General features: G+C 38.5%; 2 pseudogenes and 1 gene segment (V, D, J or C); 2 read left to right on the forward strand and 1 right to left on the reverse strand.

The window, feature by feature from the left end:
- The first annotated feature begins 2,566 nt into the window (after positions 1-2,566).
- Positions 2,567-12,177, forward strand: LOC113745124 (immunoglobulin lambda constant 3-like; annotated as a pseudogene).
- A 1,704-nt stretch (positions 12,178-13,881) lies between these two features.
- LOC113745127 (Ig kappa chain V region 3381-like) lies at positions 13,882-14,384 on the reverse strand (annotated as a pseudogene).
- Positions 14,385-15,300: 916 nt separating this feature from the next.
- Positions 15,301-16,432, forward strand: LOC113745125 (Ig lambda-2 chain C region-like). The segment is given in 2 exon segments: positions 15,301-15,358; positions 16,113-16,432. Coding segments are annotated over 2 exon segments (378 nt in total).
- Positions 16,433-17,602: the final 1,170 nt, after the last annotated feature.

The raw sequence follows: 17,602 nt of genomic DNA on the forward strand, positions 1-17,602 counted from the left end.
TAATGTCACAATCAACAAAGTTTTTCGGACTGCAATTCTGCACACTTACGTGTAAACATCGCCAAAAATCAGACCTTTGTGTCGCAATCGATGCAGAAAAAACTAGTCCACGAATATTGTTTACTTCAAGGCATGGACTAGTGTCATCTCTCTTTGTAATCACTGCTCTAATAAAGTCTCTGAGGACTTTGCAGTTAATTCAATGCTGCTGGCACGTGTTCTGACAGGACCAGATCAAGATCACATCTCTCCCATTTTGCTTCCATTTGGACCACCTATTAAAAGCTACGAATAGAATTTAAAATTCTTCTCCTTACTTACAAAGCCTCTTCATGGAGTCAAGGCACCATCTTAATCTAAAGAGCTCATATCTAACTACCCCGCTAGAACACGGTTTGCGCCAGGAGCCGGGTTCCATTGTGGTTCCTAGAGTCTCACAAAAGTAGATTATAGAGCCAGAGCTTTGCCTATCAGGCTCCTCGTCTTGGAACAAGCGGATATTAGGGCTGCTCAGGTCAGCCCTATATGATGTATGCTTTCCTAGGATGAGACTCACCCCTCACCAGAGTGTGTCCACTCCCTGTACAATTAAAGCGGCCCTCTGAGGCAATGGAATTTGTGACTTTGGGGATACAAAATAAAATCTGATTTGATTTGAAATATGATTGTTTACACAACAGTGGATGATCGATATCCCTGTATTCCAGTTGTATCTTTAAGGCCTCTTTGGTTACACGAGACACGGATGATTTGCAAGAATATGAATTTTCAATTGAGCCCCTGGACATGTGTAATGTGGCTCACTTTAAACTAAAACTTTTAATTTATACAGCACCTTTGATGAAAACATGCATGCCTTGTGGGCAGCAAGACAACAATGAAAACTATTTTGCAAATAGACAAATACATAAATAAAATTGGCTATCCAATAATGAAAAATGCTTACCATAGCAATTGTTTCTGAGATGATAAAATTAGATTTTCATAACATTTCTAATGTGTGAATCAAAACTGAGGTCAGAATCCAAGTCACATCCGAATGTTTTGACCTGCGTTACAGTCCGTGTCCTTCACAGCAACATGGTCTCCCTGGGACTTTTTTGCCCCAAACAGTATGATCTCAGATTTAGTCTTTTTTGGCTGAATATTGTGTGACAGTCGTTTTTGCTTTCTGCTGACATCATCTAAGTGGTACGATAACGAGGCTACAAAGGTTTACTTGGTTAGTCAAAGGACTGATTTTAACAGTCTGGGATCAAGATTGGAATTGGATTGAATGACTGTGGATACATGTTCTTTAGAATGTCTTCTGTGTCTTCGTGTTCCCCAATTAGAATAAATAAAATAGTTTCATTTTGAAATACAGGACTATGGATGTTGGTATTGTTTTGTGGTCAAAGTAAGAGAGCCTGTCTCTCTACAGGGGGAGAGGTTTATTGGCTCGGCGCCTCAATCATTTTGTACACTGTGGAGGCACTTTTGGATGGAGGACACAGCGCATGTTGGAGAGTAAAGTTTCTTTTTCTGCGCAAATATTAAATTGGGTCATCAGTTAAAACTTTTTCATTCTGTGTCTACAAAACCTTGAAGTACTTTTAAATTTCCATCTGAGAACTGGTCGAAAATCACTTGAAAGGAAGAAATTTTATTCTTTGTTTCTCCTGTTTAAATCTAAAAAAACCCCAGTGTTGAACTTTGAGAGCAGCTATAGACTAACGATTATTTATGAGATCTTTCCAGACTAATATTGTGAATGTTACAGCTGAAATGCAGGAAAGCAATTAAAGAACAACACTGATCTTCACAAATTAAAATGTAACCATTAATTCTCTGTTTAAAACTGTTTGGAAGTTGAGTTTAAAGAGTTTTTGAAATCTCTCATATAATGTCTACGATGGTCCTTTTAAAAAATCATTTTGACAGTTTTCTGAGGCTGTTTGTTCAATGTTATGTATTTTGGGGGGGTCGCATGGACCATTGTATTATGGCCATTAGTTTATTTATAGAGCTCATAATTCTCTGTGACAGGTGATCTGATTATCTTCATCACCTTTTGACAAAAATCTTTTTTTAAATTTTTTTTTTTTATTTTATTTTTGTTGTTTTGAAAAATATTAATTTCCAGTGTAGTTTTGAACCATATGGTCAAGGATCTTCGGTATGAATGAATTCGCGTGTGGCTGATATTCATGCGAGGCTGTCGTAAAGGACGTGAACCAATGTGTGAAGTGAAGTTACTGTTGGAGCAAAAACATCTGACAGAAACTCAAACTCTCACCCAGACAGGTGTGCCAGTTCTTCTGGTTTTGAATTGACATTTGTATGGTCCCTGTCCTCTACAACTGATTGTTGTCTTCTAGTGATGCTGCACCACACCCTGACAGAGATGCTGCCCCCGCCAGTGAGGAGATGCAGGCGGGAAGGCCCACGCTCATGTGTCTGGCCAACAGGGCTTCCCCTCAGACTGGAGCTGGCCTAGAAGGTGGACAGCCCAGGCAGCAGCACTGGAGGAGAAGCAACGGCCCCGTGGTGCTGAGATGACGTCCTCCTCAAGCTGGAGCGCACCATGAGCTCGCTGTGCAGACCCTTGGAGGAAGTGGACTCTTTGACCTGTGAGGCCCCCCAGGGCTCCCAGAACTCTCGATGCAGTAAACGAGGAATAAGCCAGTGTTCCCATCCTGACACTACTCACTTGACTCTGCTACTGGTTTTACTACCTCTGCCTCAGATCTGCTCTCTCCTCTCTCTTCTCGTGCTCTTCCTCTCTCTGCTGTTTTCTCTGTCAGTTTTATATTAAAAAACGGTCTTCTTGCTTGTTGCAACAATTATAAACAATAAAGATTTCATCATGTATATTATCAGTGACATGTCCTTTTGACTTCCCTCTTTGAAATCTTAACATGTTAACATTATCCAGTTAATGTACATAACAAGTCGATTCCCCCAATGAGTTTTTAAACTGGTTTTAGACTATAGAGACTCTTCTATGTTTACATCTATATTATTAACCTTTGGTAAACATACATATACTTAGAAGCCAATTCCCAACAACAGTGAATCACAAACACAGCTATCTGTATATAGTACTAACATTGGCCCTATGTATAGAAAATCCTGTTAGGATACATGTGTTGTTTAATTTGGACCTAGAGATGAATTCTTATTATCTTATTAAATAAAATGTAGAAATAAAAGCAGGAGTGTCATCTGCATGAGGTGATAACTCTTAATCGCTCACTCCTGAATTTCTCACTGCAATGGTGAATGGACTGGAGCTACAGGCTAACAATGTATCAGACCACCTGTCAGAGACCATCCAGCACCATGGAAGTGCTTTACTAATGCGGACTTTCATTTTCAGTGAGCTCCCCTCAGACGTTTTTAAAAAACGATTTGGAGCCGTGGCAATGAGACCTTTACAGTGGTAGTTTTTTACACTACATTCATTCACCCTTCACACACATTCATAACATTGATGTTTATGCGTTAAGCTGCAATCAAGGTCCAACTGCCTCCATCAGTTTTTAGAGCTAACCATTCATATGCTTTATCAGAATACACTGAGTGCAAATTCTTTAGAGCAAATTTGGGTTCGGTAATCTTGCCCAGGCAACTTTGCCATGCACATGGAGGGCCAGGGATTGACACACTGATCTTCTGATTAGTGGATTAGAACGCTCTGGCCGCATCAAGCCACACCATGGGTCAACACTGCCATCTTGTAGCGTGAACGAACAGCGATGACACAAAATGATCAATAGCCCCTGTACACTAAGAACAGAAGAGTGTTTTTAGTTTTAAGTATCTGATGCTCTCAATGCATAACTAGATTATCATTAATGATGATTTAAATAAAATATGATAAGGATTTATAAAAAAGAAGTTTTCTCAGTCCTTTTTGAAATTGAACAGAACTATGGATGTGCCAACAACGGAAATTTTTTGGATGAGAACTTCTTAGCATGATATTTGGAACACAGTTTCACTTTTTCTAATTGTTGTAAATATTGGGGATAACTGAATTATTTTTATATTTATATTTATATCGAGACACAGTGTGTCATTGTTTTCTATTTTGTTGTGCTGTCTCGTAATAAATAGAAATAGTGAATGATAAAAGTGTTAATCATGAGTGTCTGGTTATTGTCCACATATTTTGCTGAATGTGCCAAGTCATACAGCTCGTTTTAGTTTTTCTCATGTAATGTGAATGTGGAGGGAAGGGTGTTGCTGCCAACCAGGCTGTGTCTGTGCCTGGTACACTTATTGAGTGATAGTTATTTTTATTCATAGCTCTTCCTCAAGTACTTGTCTGTTCACCTGATGAGGATTTCTCCTTATTTTATGAACTCATAAGACTCTGTTGTCCTACTCAGTGCAGTCCTCTTTTTTTTAATCACTAAACAGCGATATCGTAGCAGCAATGATAGATGATAATATTAGTAGGTAACACTAGTTGGTAAGTTAGCTAACTTTACTTGGTTCTATTTTCTCTTCACTTTAGGTTTAATTAACCTTTTCTTTTTTTACAGGTGGAAAACCACTGCAGTTTCTCTCCTTTTATTTTTTAATCTACATAGCCCTTGTTATGTTGTATTGCAGCAGTATTGTGAATTTATTTTGTCTGAGCTAGAAGAAAGAAGACCAAAACAGTCCTGCAACCACTCAAACATTCACATGTAGGTTCACCGTCCTTCTTCATCATTTTGTTTGTTTGTTTGCTGATCTTACCAGTACTGAGGAGTTTTTAGCAAAGGTCTTTCATACAGAAAATTATTAAATTAAAATTCAAAACTGCTTCAATCTATGTCTGATAAAGGTGACGGCTGTAGATCTCTGATCCTTCAAAGGACCGTCTTTCTTGGTGCAAAACTGTGTCTGTGTGTGTGTGTGTGTGTGTGTGTGTGTGTGTGTGTGTGTGTGTGTGTGTGTGTGTATCTAAAAGAGCTCATAATACCTTACTACCCTCTAGAACACTGTGCTCCAGGAGCCGGGTTCCTTGTGGTTCCTATAGTCTCCAAAAGTAGATTTGGAGCCAGAGCTTTCAGCTATCAAGGCTCCTCTTCTGTGGAACAAAGCTTATAGTTAGGGCTGGCTCAGGTCATCCCTTAGTTATGCTGCCATAGGATTAGACTCCCCCCTCCCAGAGGGTGTCACTCCCTGTACAGATTGTAAAGCCCTCTGAGGCAAATGGAATTTGTGACTTTGGGCTATACAAATAAAATCTGATTTGATTTGATTTGATTTGTTAACACACAGTGGATGATCTATAATCCCTGTATTCCAGTTGTTCTTTAAGGCCTTCTTTGGTTACACGAAACACTGAGATGTGCAAGAATATGTTTTCATTGAGCCCTGGACATGTGTATGTGCTCAACATCTTAAACTAAAAACTTTATTTATACAGCACCTTTGATGAAAACATGCATGCGTGTGCACAGACAACAATGAAAACTATTTTGCAAAAATAGACAAATACATAAAAAATTGGGCTATACAATAATAAAATGCTGACCAAGCAATGTTTTCTGAGATGATAAAATTAGATTTTCATGACATTTCTAATGTGTGAATCAAAACTGAGGTCAGAATCCAAGTCAACTCCAAGGTTTTTGACCTGCTCAGTCCGTGACCTTCACAGCACATGTCTCCCTGGGCTTTTTGCCCAAACATTATGATCTCGATTTAGTCTTTTTTGAGCTGAATGAAGTTGTGTGACATCGTTTTGCTTTCTGCTGACATCTCTAAGTGGTACCATACGAAGGCTACAAAGGTTTACTTGTTATCAAGTACTGATTAACAGTCTGTGATCAAGATGGATTTGATTTGATGACTGTGGATACATTTTCTTTAAGAATGTCTCTGTGTCCTGTTTCATTGAAATAGATAATAGTTCTTTTAAATACAGGAACTATTGATGTTGATTTGTTGTGTCAAAGTCAGAGAGCCGTGTCTCCTACAGTGAGAGTTTTTTTGTACGGCGACTCAATCAGTTTGTATCACTGTGGAGGACTTTTGGTGGAGGAACAAAGCTGCATGTTGGAAGTAAGTTTCTGCTCAAATATTAAATATGGTGTCATCAGTTAACTTTTTCATTTCTGTGTCTAAAAACACTTGAAGTAACTTAAATTTCCATCGGACGGGTCAAAATCACTTGAAGAATGAATTTTATCTTTGTTTCTCCTGTTTAACCCCAGTGTTGAACTTAGAGCAGCTTCCTGAACTTTTTATGATATATTCCAGACTAATTTGTGAAATGTGAACAGCTTGAAATGCAGGAAGCATTAAAGAACAACACATACTTCACAAAATTAAAATGTACCATTAATTCTCTGTTTAAAACTGTTTGGAAGTTGAGTTTAAAGAGTTTTAAATCTCTCATATAATGTCTGCGATGGTCTTTTAAAATCATTTTGACAGTTTTCTGAGGCTGTTTGGTTTCAGATGTGTCGCATGAACATTGTATATATGGCCATTAGTTATTTAGAGCTCAAATTACTTTTTGACAGAGGATCTGATTAATCTTCATCACCTTTTGACAAAAATATTTTTTTAAATTTTTTTTTTTAATTGTTATTTTTGTTGTTTAAAAAAATATTAATTTCCAGTGTAGATTGACATATGTCAGGTCATTCTGTATGATGATTCTCTGTGCTGATATGCATGACAGGCTTCGTAAAAGGAAGTGAAACAATGTGTGAGTGAGTGACTGTTGGAGCAGAAAAAACATCTGACAGAAACTCAACTCTCACACAGTAAAGGTGTCCAAGTGTCTTCTGGTTGATTGACATTTGTATGGTCCCTGTCCTCTAAACTGATTGGTGTCTTCTAGGTGATGCTGCACCCACCCTGACAGTGCTGCCCCCTGCCAGTGAGGAGCTGCAGCAGGGGAAGGCCACGCTCATCACCTGACAGTGTCTCTGTTTAGCAGTGGTATCCTGAAAAGGTAGAAACTAGCTATGAAAGAACGATGAAAGTAGGCCATTCTTACAAACTATATCAGAGTGTATATACATCAATCAGAAAACACTGAAAATATTTAAGGATTAGAACACAATGTAATGTCAGCATAAGATATTGCCTCAGTTCTATGTGAGATGACAGTGAGAGATAATGGGTAACCAGTCATATAATCATCACCAAACTTACACCTTTGATGCCCCTTTGTGCAATTTTGTCTATTTGGCTTTTACTTTTTAGCATATTTTTATCACTTTTCAGGCATATTGTTGATGATTTATGCAAGGTTGTGCATTTTTCAGTGTTCCTAAATTTTAATGCATTTGTGTTTTTTAATTTTTTAGCCCTATTGTAAACAATGTGGACTAAAATAGACCTTGGTTATTTTGGCACAGAAACATTGAAACCCATTCAAGACTATTTGATTCTACGCAAATGCAAAAAAATCTCATTCTCATTTGAGGCCTGGGGCTTTTAAGTGTCCAGAGAAAAATTGATATAAATAAATATTGCTGCAAATCACATAGACAACACACCAAGATGCAAAATCAACCATAAAGAATCCAGTATGCATGAAATTGATTGAAAATAAATCATTTTTTGTTTTTTAGACCATAAAATGGAAAGATCATGACAAAAATTTAAAAATCATTACTATTTGATAATAGTATGATTAGGACTGAGGCTGGTTTTTAAACAAAAGTTATTAAAAAAATAATTTATAAGATTTTTATAGCTTGATGTTTTTATGCACACATTTATGTGTGAAGGGGTCACTTAGGATTTTAAAGGGGCATCAGAGGGTTTTAAAGGCACTATCCATTCATGTAAAAAATGCAATAAAAAGCAGGAAATAATCCTAAAAAATAGATAATACAAGATAAAACAGAACGAGTGTAACTGTAACCCTGTCTTCGTCATGTGATTTAGACAACAGGTGTTAAAGAGGAGAATAAGAACAACCCCAGGTTTCTCTTCAGCACTGTAGCCAGGCTAACAGAGAACCACAGCTCTACTGAGCCATCTATTCCTTTAGGTCTAAGAAGCAATGACTTCATGAGCTTTATTATAACTATTAAAGACAAAATCCATCACCTCTTGCCCTCAACAGGCACTGATCTGCATTCTGATACAGCAAGTTTGGAAACAGCTGTAAAACCTGATATGTATTTAGACTTTTTTTTCTCCATCGACCTTCATCAAATAACTTATCATTTCTCGCAGCAAGCCGTCAACCTGTCTCTTAGACCCCATCCCAACCAGGCTGCTAAAGGATGTTTTACTTCTAGTTAGTCATTCTTTATTGGATATGATTAATCTGGCTTTATTAGTCGGATACCACAGTCCTAAAGTAGCTGTAATAAACCTCTTCTTAAAAAAGCCCACTCTAGACCCAGAGGTTTTAGTCAATACAGACGATATCAAACCTTCCCTTTCTGTCTAAGATACTTCAGAAAGCGTAGAGCCAATCAGCTGTGTGACTTTCTCCATAAGAATAGTTTATTTAAGGTTTTCAGTCAGGATTTAGAGTGCATCATGCACAGAGACCGCATTAGTCAAAGTTACAAATGACCTCCTAAGGCATCAGACAAAGGACCATCTCTGTACTTGTCCTGTTAGATCTTATGGCTGCATTTGACACCATTGACCATCAAATTCTTTTACAGAGACTGGAACATCAAATTGGCATCAAAGGAACCGCACATAAGCGGGTTTAAGTCATATTTCTTAGATCGATCTCAGTTTGTTCACGTCAATGATGAATCCTCCATGCATACCAAAGTTTGTCATGGAGTCCCACAAGGTTCTGTACTAGGACCACTTCTATTCAGTTTTATATGCTTCCTTTAGGAACATTATATGAATCACTCAAACAATCAGTTAAACTCCACGCATGCCTTAAGGATATAAAAAGTGGATGACCTACAATTTTCTGATGTTAAATTCAGACAAAACTGAAGTTCTTGTAATTGGACCCAAACATACAGAAACTCTCTTTTTAGGACTTAGTTACTTTAGATGGATACCCCTGGCCTCCAGCTCCACTGTAAAGAATCTTGAAGTTGTTTTATGATCAGGATTTGTCCTTTAATGTCCACATAAACAAAGTTTGCGGACTGCATTCTTCCACTTACGTAACATCGCCAAAATCAGACGCATTGTGTCTCAAGCGGATGCAGAAAAACTAGTCCACGAATTTGTTACTTCAAGGCTGGACTATTGTCACTCTTTGTTATCAGGCTGCTCTAATAAGTCTCTTAGGACTTTGCAGTTAATTCAGAATGCTGCTGCACGTGTTCTGACAGGAACCAAGATCAGAGATCACATCTCTCCCATTTTGGCTTCCATTTGGCCACCTATTAAATCTAGAATAGAATTTAAAATTCTTCTCCTTACTTACAAAGCTCTTCATGGTCAGGCACCATCTTATCTAAAAGAGCTCATAATACCTTACTACCCCTCTAGAACACTGTGCTCTCAGGATGCCGGGTTCCTTGTGGTTCCTATAGTCTCCAAAAGTAGATTTGGAGCCAGAGCTTTCAGCTATCAAGCTCCTCTTCTGTGGAACAAAGCTTATAGTTAGGGCTGGCTCAGGTCATCCCTTAGTTATGCTGCCATAGGATTAGACTCCCCCCTCCCAGAGGGTGTCACTCCCTGTACATGTAAAGCCCTCTGAGGCAAATGGAATTTGTGACTTTGGGCTATACAAATAAAATCTGATTTGATTTGATTTGATTTGTTAACACACAGTGGATGATCTATAATCCCTTTTTGTATTCCAGTTGTTCTTTAAGGCCTTCTTTGGTTACACGAAACACTGAGATGTGCAAGAATATGTTTTCATTGAGCCCTGGACATGTGTATGTGCTCAACATCTTAAACTAAAAACTTTATTTATACAGCACCTTTGATGAAAACATGCATGCGTGTGCACAGACAACAATGAAAACTATTTTGCAAAAATAGACAAATACATAAATAAAATTTGGCTATACAATAATAAAATGCTGACCATAGCAATGTTTCTGAGAATAAAATTAGATTTTCATAACATTTCTAATGTGTGAATCAAAACTGAGGTCAGAATCCAAGTCAACTCCAAGGTTTTTGACCTGCTTCAGTCCGTGATCCTTCACAGCACATGGTCTCCCTGGGCTTTTTGCCCAAACATTATGATCTCGATTTAGTCTTTTTTGAGCTGAATGAAGTTGTGTGACATCGTTTTGCTTTCTGCTGACATCTCTAAGTGGTACCATACGAAGGCTACAAAGGTTTACTTGTTATCAAGTACTGATTAACAGTCTGTGATCAGATGGATTTTGATTTGAGACTGTGGATACATTTTCTTTAAAGAATGTCTTCTGTTCTCTGTTTCATTTAGAATAGATAAATAGTTCTTTTAAATACAGGAACTATTGATGTTGAGTTTGTTTGTGTCAAAGTCAGAGAGCCGTGTCTCTCTACAGTGAGAGGTTTTTGTACGGCGACTCAATCAGTTTGTATCACTGTGGAGGACTTTTGGTGGAGGAACAAAGCTGCATGTTGGAAGTAAGTTTCTGCTCAAATATTAAATATGGTGTCATCAGTTAACTTTTTCATTTCTGTGTCTAAAAACACTTGAAGTAACTTTAAATTTCCATCTGACTGGTCGAAATCACTTGAAAGAATGAATTTTATTCTTTGTTTCTCCTGTTTAACCCCAGTGTTGAACTTAGAGCAGCTAACTGAACTTTTTATGATATATTCCAGACTAATTTGTGAAATGTGAACAGCTTGAAATGCAGGAAGCATAAAGAACAACACTGATACTTCAACAAATAAAATGTAACCATTAATTCTCGTTTTAAAACTGTTGGAAGTTGAGTTTAAAGAGTTTTAAATCTCTCATATAATGTCTGCGATGGTCTTTTAAAATCATTTTGACAGTTTTCTGAGGCTGTTTGGTTTCAGATGTGTCGCATGAACATTGTATATATGGCCATTAGTTATTTAGAGCTCATAATTCTCTTTGACAGAGGATCTGATTAATCTTCATCACCTTTTGACAAAAATATTTTTTTAAATTTTTTTTTTAATTGTTATTTTGTTGTTTAAAAATATTATAATTTCCAGGGTAGTTTGACATATGTCAGGTCATCTGTATGATGATCTCTTGGCTGATATGCATGACAGGCTTCGTAAAAGGAATGAACCAATGTGTGAGGGAGTGACTGTTGGAGCAGAAAAAACATCTGACAGAAACCAACTCTCACACAGTAAGGTGTCCAAGTGTCTTCTGGTTGATTTGACATTTGTATGGTCCCTGTCCCTAAACTGATGGTGCTTCTAGGTGATGCGGCACCCACCCTGACAGTGCTGCCCCCTGCCAGTGAGGAGCTGCAGCAGGGGAAGGCCACGCTCATGTGTCTGGCCAACAAGGGTTCCCCCCTCAGACTGGAGTCTGGCCTGGAAGGTGGACAGCAGCAGCAGCATCAGCTGGGAGGAGAGCAAGAGCCCCGTGGTGCTGGAGAATGACGGCTCTACAGCTGGAGCAGCACCATGAAGCCGCTGCAGACCATTGGAGGAAGTGGACTCTGTGACCTGTGAGGCCACCCAGGGCTCCCAGACTCTCTCATACACTGAGAAGAGACCAGTGTTCCCAGTCTGACCTGACTCACTGGGACTCTGCTACTGGTTTTACTTGCACTGCTCTCAGTCTGCTCTCTCCTCTTCTCTCTCCTCTCTCTGTTTTCTCTGTCATGTTTTAATATTAACGTCTTCTTGCTTGTTTCAACAATTTAAACAATAAAGATTTCATCATGTATATTATCAGTGACATGTCTTTTGACTTCCCTTCTTTGAAATCTTACATGTAACATTAGTCAGTTTAAGTGTACAGTAACAAGTCTGATTCCCCAAATGAGTTTTAATGGTTTTAAGACTATAGATACTCTTCTATGGTTACATCTATATTATTACTTTGGTAACAATACATAACTTAGAGCACTTCAACAGTGATCACAACACAGCTATCTGTTATACTAAACATTGGCCTTGTAGAAAATCCATGTTATGTCCATGTGTTGTTAATTTGTACCGAGATGATTCTTATTATCTTATTAAAAATAAAAATGTAGAAATAAAAAGCAGGGTGTCATCGTGCATGAGGTGATAACTCTTAATAGCTCACTCCTGTATCTCACTGCAGTGGTGAATGGACTGTGCTACAGTGCTTAAAAATGTATCAGACCACCTGTCAGAGACCATCCAGCACCATGAAGTGCTTAATGCGGACCCTTTCATTTTCAGTGAGCTCTCGACTTTTTACCATTTTGAGCCGTGGCATAGACTTTACAGTGGGTAGTTGTTTACATACATATCATTCACCCATTCACACACATTCATACATTGATGTTATGCGTTAGCTGCAATGCAAGGTGCCAACTGCTCATCAGTTTTTAGGAGCTAACCATCATATGCATTTATACACTGATTGCAAAGTCTTAAGAGCAATTTGGGTTCGGTATCTTGCCAAGGACACTTTGGCATGCACACTGGAGAGCCAGGGATTGACACACTGATCTTCTGATTAGTGGATGACCCGCTCTGCCGCCTCAGCCACAGCCATTGGTCAACACTGCCATCTAATGTAGCTGAACTAAAACAGGCGATGACACAAAATGATCAAAGCCCTGTACACTAAGACAGAAGAGTGTTTTAGTTTTAAGTAATCTGATGCTCTCAATGCAAACTAGATATTACATTCATGATGATTAAATAAACTATGATAAATGATTAATAAAAAAAGTTTCAGTCTTTTTTGAAAATTGAACTATAACTATGAGTGTCCAACAACTGAATTTTGGATGAGAACATTCTTAGCATTGATATTTGGAACAAGCATCTTCAGCCTTTTTCATTGTTGTAAATATTTGGTGAACTGAATATTTTTTATATTTATATTTAATCGAGACACAGTGTGTCATTGTTTTCTATTTGGTTGTGCGGTCTCGTAATAAAAGAAATAGTGAATGATAAAAGTGTTAACATGAGTGTCTGGTTATTGTCCACATATTTGCTGAATGTGCCAAGTCATACAGCTCGTTTAGTTTTTCTCATGTAATGTGAATGTGGAGGGAAGGTGTTGTGCTGCCCAACCAGGCGTGTCGTGCCTGGTACACTATTGAGTGATAGTTATTTTATTCATAGCTCTTCCTCAAGTACTTGTCTGTCACCTGATGAGGATTTCTCCTTATTTAATGAACTCATAAGACTCTGTTGTCCTACTCGTGTGCAGTCCTCTTTTTTTTAATCACTAACAGCGATATCGTAGCAGCAATGATAGATGATAATATTAGAGGTAACACTAGTTGGTAAGTTAGCTAACTTTACTTGGTTCTATTTTCTCTTCACTTTAGGTTTAATTAACCTTTTCTTTTTAACAGGTGGAAAACCACTGCAGTTTCTCCCTTTTATTTTTTAATCTACATAGCCCTTGTTATGTTGTATTGCACAGTATTGTGAATTTATTTTGTCTGAGCTAGAAGAAAGAAGACCAAACAGTCCTGCAACCACTCAAACATTCACATGTAGGCACCGTCCTTCTTCATCATTTTGTTTGTTTGTTTGCTGATCTTACCAGTACTGAGGAGTTTTTAGCAAAGGTCTTTCATACAGAAAATTATTAAATTAAAATTCAAACTGCTTCAATCTATTGTCTGATAAAGGTGACGGCTGTAGATCTCTGATCCTCAAAGGACCGTCTTTCTTGGTGAAAACTGTGTCTGTGTGGGTGTGTGTGTGTGTGTGTGTGGTGTGTGTGGTGTGTGTGTGTGTGTGTGTGTGTGTGTGTGTCCTCAGTGAAGTGTATCAGTCTCTGCAGTGGCTTCCAGCTGCAGCAGTTAGTTCAGTTTCTGTTCAGTCTGACTGAGGGAGGTTTTTGTACGATGCTTTTTCACTGTGTGAACACATACACACTGTTGATGTAGTGTTCACTCTGACAGTAGTAAACTGCTGCATCTTCAGTCTGAACTCCACTGATGGTCAGAGTGAAGTCAGAGTTTGATCCACTGCCTGTAAAACGAGCTGGAATCCCTGATACTCGAGTGCTCGCAAAGTAAATTAGCAGTTTAGGAGTTTCTCCATCTCTCTGTTGGTACCAGGATAAAATGTGGTAATTGTTCACAACATGAACATTCTGACTTGTCCTACAGTTGATGGTGACAGAGCCTCCCAGAGCAGAGCTCACTGCTCCAGGCTGAGTCACTGTGACCTGGCCTCTGGACTCTGAGGATACAGACACAAAAACATAAAGCAGCGTCATGGTTTTGTCAGCTTCATTTCAGAGGGACGGATGTTCATAGGGGAGAGGAGTTTGATTCTCTGGACTTTACCTGTGAAGAAGCAGCAGAGAGAGTCCAGATGAGGACGGAGATCAAAGTCATGTTTTTGATGAGGAGGATTCTGTGGCTTCTGTTGTCATGAAGGACAGCTGTCAGTCATCCAGTGTTCAACTCTCAGGACTATAAACTCTCCCAGAGCACTGGAGCATGGTGCTGCTGATGCAAAGTGGCTCTCTATGGAAATGTTCTGACTGACTCCAACAGGGACTTGGATGACTCTGATCATGCTGTTTATTGATGAATTAAAACAATTTAGCAAAAATAGATAAATGCATAAATAAAATGATAAAATACAGTGATAAATGCTGACCATAGCAATGCTTCTGAGATGATAAAATTTTCATACATTTCTAATGTGTGAATCAAACTGAGGTCAGTAATCCAGTCAACTCCAAGTTTTGACCTGCTTCAGTCCGTGATCCTTCACAGCACATGGTCTCCCTGGGCTTTTTGCCCAAACATTATGACTTAATTTTGTCTTTATTGAGCTGAATGAAGTGGTGTGACATCCAGTCCTTTAGTGCATGACAAAAGTATCAATGGGACAGAGGTCATGAGGGAATACAGAACATATACCTGGGTATCATCAGCATAGTATGAAATCTAATGTCGTGCTTTCTGCTGACATCACCAATGGTAGCATATAAGGGCTAAAAAGTTTACTCGTTATCAGTGTTAATACAGTCAGAGATCATTTTAAGGTGGATTTGGTTCGATGACTGTGAACGTCTTCTGACTGTTTCATTTGACATGAGAACAAATCCACTTTGACTTTTAAACCGATTTAAAAGCTATACCTGTGAAAATGTGACTAATTCTGAACAACTGTGGCACTGTTTGATTAATATAATATGAATTAGTTTCTTTTAAATACAGGAACTGTTGATGTTGAGTTTGTTTGTGTCAAAGTCAGAGAGCCGTGTCTCTCACAGTGAGAGTTGTTTTGTACGGCGGCTCAATGTGTTGTGTATCACTGTGGAGGACTTTTGGTGGAGGAACCAGACTGGACGTTGGAAGTAAGTTTCTGCTCAATATTAAATAGGTGTCATCAGTTAACTTTTTCATTTCTGTGTCTAAACACTTGCAGTAACAACAGATGGGGGAAATCACTTGAAAGAATGAATTTTATTCTTGTTTCTCCTGTTTAACCCAGTGTGAACTTAGAGCAGCTTAACTGAACTTTTTATGATATATTCCAGACTAATTTGTGAAATGTGAACAGCTTGAAATGCAGGAAACATTAAAGAACAACACTCATACTTTACTAAACTAAAATGTAACCATTAATTCTCTGTTTAAAACTGTTTGGAAGTTGAGTTTAAAGAGTTTTAATCTCTCATATAGTGTCTGCGATGGTCTTTAAAATCATTTTGACAGTTTTCTGAGGCTGTTTGGTTTCAGATGTGTCATATGAATATTGTTTATATGGCCATCATTTTGGCTCATAATGCTCTTTGACAGAGGATCGGATTAATCTTCATCACCTTTTGACAAAATATTTTTTTTACATTTATTTGTTGTTTTTAAAAATATATAAATTCATTTCCAGTGTAGATTGACATAGGTCAGGTCATTCTGTATGATGATTCTCTGTGCTGATATGCATGACAGGCTTCGTAAAAGGAAGTGAACCAATGTGTGAGCGAGTGACTGTTGGAGCAGAAAAAACATCTGACAGAAACTCAACTCTCACACAGTAAAGGTGTCCAAGTGTCTCTGGTTGATTGACATTGTATGGTCCCTGTCCTCTAAACTGACTGTGTCTTCTAGGTGATGCCGCACCCACCCTGACAGTGCTGCCCCCGCCAGTGAGGCTGCAGCAGGGGAAGGCCACGCTCATGTGTCTGGCCAACAAGGGCTTCCCCTCAGACTGGAGTCTGGCCTGGAAGGTGGACAGCAGCAGCAGCATCAGCGTGGGAGGAGAGCAGGAGCCCCGTGGTGCTGGAGATGACGGCCTCTACAGCTGGAGCAGCACCATGAGGCTCGCTGCAGACCAGTGGAGGAATGTGGACTCTGTGACCTGTGAGGCCACCCAGGGCTCCCAGACTCTCTCACATACACTGAGAAGAGACCAGTGTTCCCAGTCCTGAAACCTTATACTCACGGGACCATACAAAATGTCAATCACAACCAGGCAAAACATTTAAAAAAGCGACATTGCTGTGGAACACCTTTACTGTGTGAGAGTTGGAGGTTAGTTTCTGTCAGATGTTTTTCTGCCTCCAACATTTCCACTCGCTCACACATGGGTTCACTTCCTTTACGAAGCCTGTCATGCATATCACACAGAAAATCATCATACAGAATGACCTGACATGATGTCAATCTACACTGTGGAAAAATGGAATTTATATATTTTTGTTTTTTATGTAAAAAAACAAAAAATTTAAAAGGTTAAAAAAAAATAATTTTTGTCAAAAGGTGATGAAAAGATTAATCCGATCCTCTGTCAAAGAGCATTATGAGCCAAAAATGCTTGAGGCCATATAAACAATATTTCATATTACACACTGAAACCAAACAGGCCTCAGAAAACTGTCAAAATGATTTTAAAAGACGATCGCAGGACACTATATGAGAGATTTTAAAACTCTTTAAACTCAACTTCCCAAACAGTTTAAACAAGAATATGGTTACATTTTAGTTTAGTAAAGTATGGTTGTTCTTTAATTGTTTCCTGCAATTTCAGAGCTGTTCACATTTCACAGAATTAGTTCCTCGGAATATATCATAAAAGTTCAGTTAACGCTGCTCTAAGTTCAACCTGGGTGTTTTACTGTAACAGTGAAAACAAAGAAAAATTCCATTCTTTCAAGTGATTCCACCAGTCTGTGTTATTCGCAAGTGTTTGACACAGAAATGAAAAAGTTAACTGAGACACCATATTAATATTGAGCAGAAACTTACTTCAACGTCCATCTGGCTCCTCCACCAAAAGTCCTCCCAGTGCATACAAAACATTGGCCGCCGTACAAAAACCTCTCACTTGTAGAGAGACACGGCTCTCTGACTCTGGACAAACAACTCAACATCAACAGTTCCTGTATTGTTAAACGAACTAATCATATTTATTAATGCACAGTGCCACAAGTTGTTCAGAATTAGTCAATTTTTCACAGGTATAGCTTTAATCGGTTAAAAGTCAAAGATGGATTTGTCTCATGCTTCAAATGAAACAAGTCAGAAGACGTTACAGTCATCGAACCAATCCACCTTTAAAATGATCTCTTGACTGTTAATTAACACTGATAACGAGTGTA

Source organism: Larimichthys crocea, unplaced genomic scaffold, assembly GCF_000972845.2.
Source record: "Larimichthys crocea isolate SSNF unplaced genomic scaffold, L_crocea_2.0 scaffold466, whole genome shotgun sequence".
NCBI classification, from domain to species: Eukaryota; Metazoa; Chordata; class Actinopteri; family Sciaenidae; genus Larimichthys; species Larimichthys crocea.